At 44.1% G+C, this 13,320-nt stretch overlaps 1 protein-coding gene across 12 annotated transcripts in view; it reads left to right on the forward strand.

The window, feature by feature from the left end:
- The window catches only part of Rim (Rab3 interacting molecule), a 651,951-nt gene that overhangs the window by 67,999 nt on the left and 570,632 nt on the right, over window positions 1-13,320 (forward strand). For 10 of the 12 annotated variants that reach the window (XM_076188289.1, XM_076188288.1, XM_076188280.1 and 7 more), the window contains exon 3: window positions 8,856-10,137. In XM_076188289.1, the coding sequence (XP_076044404.1) occupies window positions 8,856-10,137 (1,282 nt within the window). The remainder of the gene's footprint in view (window positions 1-8,855; window positions 10,138-13,320) is intronic. The other 2 variants (XM_076188286.1, XM_076188287.1) reach the window with 2 other exon arrangements.

A 13,320-nucleotide genomic window follows, 5' to 3' on the forward strand; every position in this document is an offset into this window, starting at 1 on the left:
ACGAGGACGAGATAACAGTCTGTTTATTATTATCCACTTCTGTTCTGATGAGCACGTAATTTTCCAAATGTATAGGGACTTTTTTTTTAAGACTGTCTCCTGATTCGAAGGCTTATATAACGAGAGACCAAGGTAGTGTCTTTCCTTCGTTTCAGTTTGAGCTCCTCAGAGTAGATGTATTGAGTGAACGGAACTGTGGAGATGCACATACTCCTGCTGAGGCCGTCAACAACGATGTTTACTTTCCTTTTCATGTATTTTACTATAAGGTTGAACTCTAAAATTGTAGTATGCCTTCTTGCTATTTTCCCTTATAGGGCCTTGTCTTTAAAGAATTCCGTTTGTAGTTGGTGATCTGTAAGCACTGTTATCTTATGTCCTAATTCAACAAGAACCCACTGTGTTGGATAAGAAGAAATGAAATAAATGATATCCATATATTTCGATCACGGACTGTGATCCACTGAAGAGGATCACAGTCCGTGATCGAAATATATGGATATAATTTATTTCATTTCTTCTTATCCAACACAGTGGGTCCTTGTTGAATCTTACGAATGTGTTACGACATTACTTTGTAGTAATGTCCTAATATTAGTTCTCTGAAGTGTTTCAATACCCAGACAACTGCTAAGGTTTCTAGGTGGGTTGTGCTGTATGAGGCTTCTGCAGAGTTAACCATCCGACTTGCATATGCTATAACTTTATGTTTCCCGTTTGTATCCTCTTGTTAGAGTACTGCTCCAACTTCTTTCGTAGACGCATACATATAGAAGAGCAAACCCCTTTGAGAAATCTAGGAATGTCAGGATTTGTTTTTGTTTTTGTTTTTGTGAAATATGTACAGAGGTTTATGAAACTTCTGGTTTTATTTCCACCAGTGGGAGTGGGGAAATTAATAATTGTTTTTGTCTTGTCAGAGTTTATGTGTATACCATCTCTGACAACGGAATGTCCCAGGAAATGTAGTCTTTTTTCTTATAAGATTACATTTGAGAGTTGGATTTTCATGCCATCTCTCGAAATAGTGTACAGAAGATAATGTAATGTGTACACATGTTCTATGTTATGAGTGAATATGATCAAATCATCTTGGTAAACAAACAGCGATTTGCATATCATATTTTCGAATGGGTAGTTCATTAACCTTTGGAATGTACTAAGGGCGTTTCAAAGGCCAAAGGGTAGATTGAACTCGTAGTGTCCAGTATCTGTGCTAGAAGCTGTGGCAACCTTGGATTCTTCTGTCAATTGTTTCTGCCAGAAGGATGATTTTAGGTCAAGGAATGAGAAAACTGAGTTTCTTTTGCCTAAGGAATGAAGAATATCCTATATTAACGGTATTGGTGATGGGTCAGGTGTTGTTCATTATTGGCTTTTCTGAGATCTATTACTACCATCATTCTTTGGAACTAGGAACACTGGGTAGTTCCATGGAGAGTGAAAATGCTGGATGACACCCTGTTCTAACATCGTGTCAGTGTGCTCAGATACCATCAGTTTCTTCTTTTGGAGAATCCTATAAGCAGGGGTGAATATCGGTGTTGTATTGGAGATATTTTACTGTGGTGTTTCACTTGTGAAGTGGCACCTAGTGATTATCGTTCAGAGCATTGGCTTTCCTGTGAATATCCAAAATTTCTAAAAGTTGGGGTTTCACATAATGGAAATCAATGAGATCTCAATCCTCTATGTCGACGTCTGGCCTAATTATGGAGGAATTGTGACATTTGGGTTTGTTGACTGTGTCTCCAAAATAGGCTTGATATAAAGTGAAGTTTTGCCAAGAAATGTGTGTTTGTTTAGTCTCAGGGGAAGGTGAAGCGTTTCCTACGATAGAGAGGGAGCGTTTAGCCTCCCTCACCTTATCAAACGTTAGGTATAGCATGAGATGTGCACGTCTACATGATTTGAGAATAATAATATTGTTTTGGTCTTGTTGGGCATTAGGCAGAGATGCTTGAATATTTTTTTACTCAACTGGCTGAATTGTCTCTTTCATGTCTGACAGGAGTTTGATGTCAGCATATTTGTGTCTTGTGAGGGTGGAGTATCTTGTGAGGATGTGGTAATGGGTGTGGTGGGACTGGAGGGGGTGCTGAGACTGTTACTGAGGGGGCTAAGGTATATGACTTATGAGGATAGAGGAACTGTCATCAAGAAGGCCTGTGTCAAGGAGAGTATTGATGTCTTCATATTTCTCGATAGAGATTTCCAAGTATAAAGGACAATCTTATTGGAAACCATAAATTGAAGGCCTAAGATTCCATCGCATATAAGTGTCTACTCATTCATCACATGGAAAAGGCAATTAGAGAATTCTAGATTACCTATTATGAGGGGTAATTCAACTGTGGATGTGAATATTAGAGGATAGCCGCCTAGTACTGATCGTCTAAGAGAAGGTTGAAATGTATTATAGTTTCCTGTGAGTTTGGTGAAAAGGTTAAGGGAAATATTTTTTATCTTTGTTCCAGTGTCCACTAAGAATAGATTTTGTTTGTCTTCAACATGACCTAGGAATGAGAGTGAATTAATGATATGGGAATTTGATGTTAAGGTGTTTTCAGGTACGTGGCACGTTTGTATCACCCTGACTGATGAGATTGTCGAGGCTGTGACAAATAGTGTCGTTGGTGCTGAATGGTCTGTTCAGCGTGACGTCTGTGATCTAAATTGTGAGGGTAATGGGGACTTTGCCTACCGTGGATTTGGTAATGGGTCTGCTGTTGGTCTTGTCTCCGATGAGAGGTTGGGATACCTTTGAGAGATGTTTTGTCGGAAGGAACAGTATTTTGGCTGTTGGTCCTACATGAGTGATTTCTGTTTGATGCGGTCTTCGCTTTTGTTTAGTGTATTGTGCACCATGCCGTTGTCAGGTCTTTACCAGGCTAGTAGTTTGGGGTAGTTGGGATTCATCTGTGTTAATTCTGTGTCACTGGAGTAGTGTTGACTTTTGCACGAGGTGCTGAACTGATTAGGTCTATACCGGATTTCCTGAGAATGTCTTTGATGTAGAGGGATAGTGTTGTATTATAAGTGTCCATATTTACCCTGTAGGCATCTGTTGTACGCTAAGGGAGGGGGAGGCAAGAATTAGTAACGTTTCTAGGAAGTTAATAAAGTTTGAGATAGTGCGTTCATTACCCTTTTGGGTAAAGGAAATCGAAAGATTTTGCTGCATGAAGCATTGTCTTAGGATTAAAGTGATACGAGAGACCTGAGAAAAGATGGAGGGAACATCGGTAGAACGTGAAAGTTTATGAAGATAGTCTACGGTCTTAAGTAGCCAGCCTACGTTGTTTCTATTTTTTCTTCTGTGAACAATGTTTCTCCTCATATGGAAATACTTAGTGGCGTGAGTCACCAGGGAACCTAGGATGGAAGCTGTGCGTTTAAACTCGCTACCACCTGAGGTTATGTTTTGTTGAACTATAATAATTTTGTGCTCATCAGTATCTATGTTGAATTTAGAGAAATACAACCAAAATGATTTGAGATATTCGTGGATGTTGATCTCACTGCTCTTTGAAATTTGTAAGATGTCTGGAGAGGTTAGGGGACAACGCGAACTGAGGACGGTGTTTAGGTTTGTTTGGTGTAGGGTAATCTTTGAGGTGTCCGATGAGGTGGCGGGTGGTGTGGGGTTGGTGACTGAGTGGCAAGTGACGTAGACGTGTTGGGTTGTGTAATGAGTTGTCACAAAAGGTTCTGAGTCTGTTAGAGGCTGGGGATCAGTCCAGGACTTACTAGACACATACGGAACCATATGTGTTGCCACGTATTAAATGGTAAAACTACAACACACAAAGAAATCAATAATATGAATAGAATTTAATGATAAAAATAGTAATGCGTTAAATGTATAAATGTCCCTACATAAATGGTATTAAATCAAATAGTATTTCATGAGGTATAGAAAATATTTGAAACTGGAAGACAATATCGCATGTCGCTGGCTTGGCACTTTAGGTTGACAAGTAGAAGTTTGGTGAGTGGATGGGGGTGGGGAGGAGTTAGATGCGACTTTGCCAGACGTTTTTGTTTCTTGGGCAATGATTTTAACTTAAATAGTAAATAGGAGGTTAGATCTATGTATGTAAGGTAATGTACAAAAGTATTGTTTACATAATATATACACCATAGTATTTGAAATGTATGGTAGTTATAAGAGAATATAATGTATGTGGAGTATGTTCAGATCATATAAATGAAGGAAATATTCATAAAAGGCTTACAATAGGCAGTTTCATGTTTATTACCACATGTCATCCCCATCCATAAAGTTGTCTAGCATTTTCTTAAAACAACCGATAGTTTCAGCGCTCACTATATGGTTGCTAAATCTATTCCATTAGTTGAACACTCCTTTGGTAAACCAGTTCTAGCCGGTTTCCTTCTCAAAACTATATTTGTCCAGTTCAAATCCATTACTGCGAGTTCTGCCCTGTTGTCTTAACCACTTCGGTGCGATGGTGCCAACGTAGACGTCATGAGGAGCGAGTGGTACACGAGAATGCTCACGTCGGCGTCTTGGTTATACAGGGTGTCCCAGAAGTCACGCACCATCCAGGTGTTCATAAAAATACATATGAATAGCAATTCTATTGATCATAAACATAACAGATGCTCAAATTGTTCACCCCCTACATTGACACATGCATCAATTCTCTTTATAAAACTGTCTTTCACTTGCTATGTATTTTTATGAAAACCTGGATGGTGGGCGACTTCTGGGACACCCTGTATATATTTTTTTTAGTTGTACAGCTGCACAGAAAACTATCGTTAGTAAATCACGCTAATCATTTTGACACAAAACAACGAAACTATTTGAGACAAGTTGAAGTCTCCATCGGAAATAAGATTATCATGTCATAGTGAATCCATATGAACTCCGGAACTATTATTCGATTCATATTCATTCAGAAGGAATTCGAACAATTCGAACCCCAGAAATACCAACCCTTCGGTATCATAAGGTTATGTTCATTAGCGAATGTTTCGACACCTCTACTAACGATAGTTTTCTGTGTAGCTGTACATGAGTTACCCCCGGATTCTGTGAACTAGTTTGATCACGTTTTCTGAGTTTATTATTACTCAGAGTAAAAGAGAACGAGTAATACAGCAGTGACTATATTTTATAATGCGAGTAGTGTGATCCACTGTTTCCTGGATTTAAGGACATGACTCACTAGAACTCCCAAGTCTCTCTTGCACTCCGTTTTCTCTAAAAAAAAAAAGTGTTTTCTAAACTATACCTGGTTTCTGAGTTGTGTAAACCTACGTTTAACACGCTGCACTTTGGGATTAAGGTGGGTGTCTGAGGGGGTAATGAAGTGTACTTAGTAGTGCGTCATTGGGATACTGCCGGCGTTAATGAGGGGTGGGATTGGTTTTTTTCGATAATGATTTGGCACTAGATGAGGCGGTGGCGGAGGATTTGGGTAAGATTGATTTGCTGACTACGTTAAATGTTGTTAGCGAGAAGGTGCATCATTCCAGCGATACCCCATGATTCTTCAAAGTCACATGATACCAAAGACATACGCTTCTTCAAATCAGTACTCAATGTCCATATTTCACAGCGGTATAGCACAAATGACTTGAAGAGTCACTTGGTCCTCCTGCATAAATGTCAACAGCACCACATACTCTGGTTGAGTGAGTCCACTATTATGCACTACCCTACCAAGGGACGACCAGATTCTTTTTCCAGTCAGAGAAGCTGTCCACTTGGAGGGTCACCTATGAGTAGCAGTTCAAAGCACTCAGCAAAGGGGCTACACCTCTCCGCACCTGATACTAGTTGGCCATCAGGTGGTCGGACTGTACTCCTTTGGGTCACAGAATTGGAGCGGATTTTCCTGAGGGTTCGGTAAGCAGGTCTGGGACAATATGCATCGAGATGACCCTCTATATCTTCAGCGATTCTCCTGACGTATCTCTCATTATCCTTCCTTATAAGAGCTCAAGTTCGTCGTTTCTGAGTTCTGTATTGGCCCAGGTCTCCAGCCATTCTAGCGTTACGGCCCAACTGTATACTCTCCAGTATCTCCCACGACGCCACACCACTCCTCGACCATGGACGTGCTGCAGCACACTCCTCGGCAGCCTTCAGAATTTCGCTTTAAGGGTGTCCCATAGTTCTTCTCGGTCCTCAAAAGTGCCAAGCGTTTCAAATCGATTAGAGAGTGCTACAGCCTACTCCTGGACACACGCCAGGTGAAACCCAGGCGAAACCCAGGCGAGTTGTACATTAGGATTCTTTTCGATTTGATATGCAGTTTGAATGACTTGCGACCACAAGTCTATGATCGGTCCCAAAGAATTCAGAACTCTGATAAATACTTAAGTTCTGTAGGATCTTTTAACGAGTACTAGCAAACATGTGATCGATCTCCTTACCTACTCTTTCGTCGGTATCGCTCTCGTCCCTGAAACCAGGAACCAACCTTCTGGACTTTGCAAAATTCGGAAGGAGAAATTTTCTAATGTTCCTGGTTCCAGAACCATGGGGGCCAACATATATTCCATAGCCAGCTCTGTCGGTACCAGTAACCGTATTGAAGTCTCCCAAAATATAAGTGTGTCTCGTGGCGGGCACTAGTCAACCATAGATTCAAGCTTGGCATAGAACATCTCTTCAAGGTTAAGCCTCAATAGGAATATATACAGCAATAAGAGAAATTGAGTCAATATGTGTCTCAACCTCACCAGCATCAAATAATCATGAACCGGAGTTATAGCGTGCTGTAGTTTGCTAGCTATCCTACAGCTACTCTCATGAGGTGGGTTCCATCGGTGAGACCCAATCAGAAGTTTGTGTAACCCTCACTACTGATCTCACCACTGTCTGGTCTTCCCACTTCTGAGAAAGCCACTATAATCTAAACTTCTTGAACTCCGCCGATAAAAAAAAAAAATGTTCCAGGCACCCACACGGAGAGCCCACCGGAGGGCAGGTTGCAAGCCCATCCCCAAACTATATGTCGCTTTTGGTTATCATGTACATACGTCTGTGATTTATCCTCCTACGCCCCCACCCACAACCGGGCCCAACGAGGGGAGACTAGTATTTGGGTATACATAACCCAATACCCTTAGGGGTCATGGGAGAGTATGCGCACCCGCCACCTTGACACCAGGGGAAGGCAGTCGCGGACCGTGCTTTGTCAGCCCTGTCGATAATTGTTGACTCAAGGTGTGCCTAACCCAAAGATTCAAGTCAAACATCCCATCCAGTTTACCTCTCCTGACCAAGAGGTTTCAACTGAATAGAGGACCAAAGAGGCGTGTTGCCTTTCACGGGGGGACACCTCAGTACAACCACAGCAATGGGACATCACTTGGCTTCCAGGATTCCCATCTTCAAGCCCTGCAAGGATGCCATGGACGGGAAATACGTGGGTTAGTAGCCAATAACGGGATTGGATGGCCATTGACATTTGCATTTTTGATGGCTTGATTTTTGCTCCATCTGGGTGTCCAAAGCAATTGACTAGTGGGGGGAGGGGGGGTCAAGTTAAGTCACTGACAATCCGACCATGCAGCAGGTAGTACTGGTTTACATGATACTAGTAGCAGGACATTTACCTCACTTAGTCATAAAGATATTAATATGTTTAGGTTGTATTTCTCCAACACATGATAATTAAACCTGTGTTCACGGTGAATATGCAGCTGTAGTAGCTAACGAAAGACGCGTCACATTTGTAGTATACTGTATATACACACTGTTTCCGTTCAGTAACACCCCAAACCCCCATCGGTCCCGGTGTGGTGGTGTCTACGTCGTGGGACCACCTCCAACCCTCACCATGCAAGACAAAAAATACATCCCTAGAGGCAAAAGAAAATCACACAACCCAAATTTCACACCGGAAATTCAAAGTATCGTCTGACACAACAACACACTCGAACACGCCACCCTCAGAACATATCAGACCAAATACAAGCGCTTAACATTAAGATCATCAATAAAATACATGAAGAAAAAACATTAAATTGGTTAACCCTCCGCAACACAATCATGAAACAAACACAAAAAAATGTACAAGACACTCAATAGCATTACACTACACAATAGTAACACAACTCACTCTCACGCAGCAATCACCACAACAACATTCACCCTACCCTCAAACAGACAACAAGCAAACACTCTCATAAATCACTAGACAGACAAGTTATCTTATGTTGAAGTATGGAAGACAAATGAGTGGAAGGGTGGTGAGCTAAACACAGAGAACAGTTGGAGTTTTATTCACTGACGTTTCGTCCTTACCAGGACATTCTCAAAGTACATATACTTTGAGAATGTCCTGCATTGTACACAATTGCGCATGCAAACAACACAACATATACTTTATAAGGGATGTGTTAGAAAACCCCGTTCAAACCATGGTGTTCCTCAGTAAGACGGAACTGCTGGGATAGACAACCTAGGGAACAACAACAACAGCAACAATTTCCACACCCCCCCGACTAAACACGAAACAAGAACACAGCAACATTTATTAATACATTTCAGGTCAACATAGTAAATTTTTTGCTAAAATAGTACACATTTATATTATATTCATTATAATTACATATATTTGCGTCTATCTGGGACGCATCTAAATGGGGAAAAACCCTCGCGTCTATCTAGGACGCGTCCATCTAAACCAAGACCTCCTGGAACATGGTTGCCAAAATTGTAGTGTTTCTTTTATGATCGTGGACCGTATGCGTCCAAAAAACACAGTGATATTTTCTCTGATTCTGGTGACCTCTATCCATACAGAAATCTGAAGGGTTACTTTTGATATGGTTGTACTTTCTGTATTGATTCGTTGCATTTGTTTCAGGTGATCTGGGTGTGTATCCTGTGCCGCAAGAAACAGGAGCTGCTCATCAAGACCGGCACGTGGATGCACGCAGGCCTGACGTCGCAGAGCGAGACGACCCTCATGCGGCGCATCGAGCAGGACCTCACCTCAGGTAGCGCGGCGGGGCCAAGTGTCCTCCTCCTCACACCCATGGCCGACAAGAGGCCTAAGCTCGAGCGCGGCGCCTCCGCTGAGAAGGAGAATCGGCCCACTAGTATGCTGATGGGCCGAATAGCGGGGCCGGAGGGCACGCAAACCACGCACACAGAACAGTACGGAGGAGGATTTACTAGCGTAGGAACAGGAGGAATGGGAAGTGGCAGAAGAACGGATGGAGGATTAGGAAGCAGCGGGAACGGAGGACCGGGACCAGTATGCGGCGGGCTGCCCCTCGTGTCGAGAGCGGGCAGTGCGCAGGGGCGGGAGCTCCGCCGTCAGTACTCCCAAGAGCGTGGCGGAAGTGGCGGTGGTGGCGGCGGCAGTAGTGGCAGTGGCGGCGGTGGTGACCCGCGTGTCTGCGGCCTAATTCGCGTCCAAGGCCGTGGGCGAGCGGCCAGTGAGGGCGGCGAATGTGCCATGGAAGGAGTGCTACCTTACGACGATGACGATCACCGTCGATCTCCCATATATGGTCACGCCCCGCCCCTGGGCCCGGATATTCGTGTGGACACAGACAGCCAGAATCTCCATCACCCAGGAGGCTCTGTTAGTTCTCCTTCCAGTGGTGGGGGTAGTAGTGGCTGTGCTGGTATTGGTGGCTCGCCCAGGGGGGGACATAGTGGTAGTGGTGGCGTGGGAGGCGGTGGAAGTCCAGTTGAGATGTCCGAAATGGGAGGAGGGGGGAGTAGCAGTGGGGGTAGGGCAAGGCCGAGCAGCCCTGGCCCCAGTAGCTACGCCGAGGACGCGAGCAGTCCCCAACAGGGCGAGGAAGAGCCGTGCCGTAATCACCTTAAGCCAATGTCGTCTCTGACGACAGCCGGGGTTCTTACCTCGACAGTCACGAGTAGGCCTTCGCGTGGTCAACGGCGCCGCCTCGACCCCGTCATGAGGAACGACTCGATGTCCTCGGATCAAAGCGAAATAGTGGCTCATCGCCCTCCGCCTCCCAGGCCACACAAACCCCGGTCTAGGGGCAGCACCAAGCGCCAGCAGCCCCGCCAACAGCGGTCCCTGTCCTCCTCGGATGATGAAATTCGATCTACACCCGACTGCACTTCCTGTGAAGAACACGAGGCCGAGTCTGAAAGCATCTCCGAGAAGGGTGAGTATTTATCGGTCTATTTCTTTCCATGTCATTACATATTTAGTCTATTGTTGACCCAAACATTGGCATAAGAAATCCAGCGGCTTGCAACAACTGACACGGGTTGGCCTACCAAGGGTTTTTCACTTCACGCTTCGTGGGAGTTGGATGGTAAACTTTGGTAAGTTTATATACTGTAATTTATCCATCGGTCACCCTTCAGTCATCCATCACATTTTTATACATCTTCCTTTATATTCTAAAGAGAACCAAGACACATGAAAAAAGACGGCAAATGTAAAACGTCCACAGGGTAAGAATATGATAAAGAACATCAGGTAATTGCGTACCAATGTTCATAACATTTCATAAACATATATGATTAGGCAAACTTGTGAAATGTTATAGGTATGTGTAGTTGATAAATCATCACACGCATAAAGTCAGTTACAAATATCAATTGTGGCTGCTTGCCGTGCCTAGCTAACGATTCTTGAATGTACCATGAATATCCGCATGTCATGACGAACACAAAGTCTTGAATATCTTAGTGTTGTGTATTTTTTAATGTACGCCATTGTTACTTGTAACTATATCATAGACATACTGTACATGTTAATGTAAGTATACCCATGATGATATATACAACAGGGAGTTACTGGAGCAGAGAGTACGATTCTGTAAATACTACGGAGAAGTGTTTCGACAACGGATTGACTGAGATTGCCAGCAATTGCAGAAATCACAGAGATCATCAAGATGATGTAGCAGCAGATACAACAACAGTAGCAGCACATGCTTCAGTAGCTAACGTCCGGTACAGCCACACCACTTCCAATGGCTATGGCGACGTAGAATACATGCTTCTTACATTTCGAATCATGGACAAATTACTATGCCAGGTATTGCAAATCTTTTGGTGTCAGCACCGTTCCAGACAACAAAAAAGCTAAATTCTTTGACAACCAATCAGTTATCGCATACTGGTAAATCTTGCGGCACAGCAGTCACCACCAGAAGACACCAACAAACTGTCGTTGGACAAAATCATGACTTTCATGAAGGAACAGTTTGCCCCAAAGCGATTTCTTGTCCAAGAACTTTTTCAAGTTCTGGAGTGACATTCAACGCAAACTAGGTGAAACAATCCAAGAGCTTGTAGGTCGCATACGTCAGGACGCCACAGCATGCGACTTTACATTAATCAAGGACCCTCAGGACGAAACACTACACACACGCTCCATCTGTTCAATAAGCGATGAAGCCGTTATGAAGATCTTGTTGAAGATCAAAGACGACGAGATGGATTTCGCCCGCGCTATTGAGATCGCCACCGAAACTGCAAACACTGCCAGAGTAGCCAAGGAAACTGCCTATGGTTTAGTATCCTAGCCAATCAACAAAGTGAAAGAACACAGGAAAACTTAGTCGGTAAATTCAAAATCAGGTGATTCGAATAGGCCGGAATAGACATGAAAAAGTTACGGCAAGCCCGATCACAAAATGAATGAATGTTGTTACAAGGACGCCATTTGCAACTACTGCAAAGTGAAGGGTCACTTAGAAACAGTATGCTACAGGAAAGGGTCTGATTCAAAGAAGGCATCCAAAGAAGCTGTAAAGTGTATTCATCTTACTCGTATGAACACAGTTAATACTGCACTAGAAACATTGCCGAAATTGGAAATTCCCATCGAAATCGAAGACCACAGATGCCCAATGGAAATCGATCCAGCCACTAATTGAAATTAACCTCATTGTTACGGGGTTACTGGACTTGAATCCATCAAGCCAAGCATCCACAGGACAGATGGAAATCTATGTGTATAAAGCATAGGACCACCATCCCCACCATCGTGATCTGACGCAGTGCAGACCTGCATCTCATCTTCGGGAGTCGCCACGACTCCTGGAATTTCGTCTTGGCAGACACCAGAACGCCTCTCCTCGATGCTGACTTTCCCATTCATTACAAGTGACTGGTCAGCGTCGCCAACAGTTGTCTGGTCTGAGCATCAGCTCCCGCCTCGATGCCCCTCCAAACCGCATTGCAATCAAGCACGGCCACCGCCATCGACGCTACACATCCACACGCTCAACGCTCACCGAAGCCATATGGGGCAACCTTATCATGTCTCCAGCAGAGATGGTCCATCTCGACTCCACTACACACCGCATTGCAATCAACCACGGGCTTCGATATCAACGCTAGACGATCCTACGACCAACGTTCATCAAGTCATCTGGGGCAACCTCAACATGTTAACAGCGGAGATGGCCAGTGGTCATCCCCTCGCATGCGGAATGCCCTCTTAAACCAAGGCAATTTTAAGAGGGGAATATTGTACAAACCACGAGGCGCGTGGAACACACGTTGTCTCGCTCGCCCACGCGGCTAGACCTGACGCGCCAGCCACACACACCTGCATATGGCAATGCGACCCTGCTTGACCCGACCTAATCTAATCCAGTGCAATTATGTAATTACGCACCACGGGTGACTACCCACGCGGTATATATATCGGCTCCTGGCCGCATGTAAAATCAGTTCAGTTTTACCTTACAAATAAAGGAGACGAACTCACCAAACCTCTTTCTCTTCTCACAGTAGCATCGTCGCTACACTGGGCTCTCTTGCTGAACCAACTCGACTACCAGATCGAATTCTTGAAAACAACTCTCCATGGTATCGCCTTTGCACCGAAATGTTCGCTTGCTAACGATGGCTCAAGATTCGACGGGGAAAAGTGATGACAAATCAATGATGATCAGCACTATTGCGGAGATCAGAAACAAAGTCAATCTTGTCGACAATAATTCTCCTGCTCGTGAGTCAAAGATCCGGTGATCACATTGGCGCTTCGAGTTACTCGTGAATGACGATTATCCAAGAAGAGCGACTAAAGAAGCACAGTGGAGCGCTATCGTCAACTGGCAGATTCGCTGTCAATGATCATCGGTTGCCTAACATTGAGTTCCCGATTAGTGGTACCTGCCAGTCTTCGTCGACAAGTTCTGAAACAACTTTACCTGGAAGTTTTGGTACACAGTGTATAAAACATCTTGCCTGAGGTGCAGTTTACTGGCCAGGCCTCAATGAAGACATGAAAGTAACTTGCTGTACCTGCATACCGTGCAGTGACCACCAGAACAATCCGCCGAACCAGCTATTAATCCATGGATGCCTCCAGAGAACCATGT

This window comes from Oratosquilla oratoria, chromosome 7 (assembly GCF_046742065.1).
Source record: "Oratosquilla oratoria isolate Oo_2021 chromosome 7, ASM4674206v1, whole genome shotgun sequence".
NCBI classification, from domain to species: Eukaryota; Metazoa; Arthropoda; class Malacostraca; order Stomatopoda; family Squillidae; genus Oratosquilla; species Oratosquilla oratoria.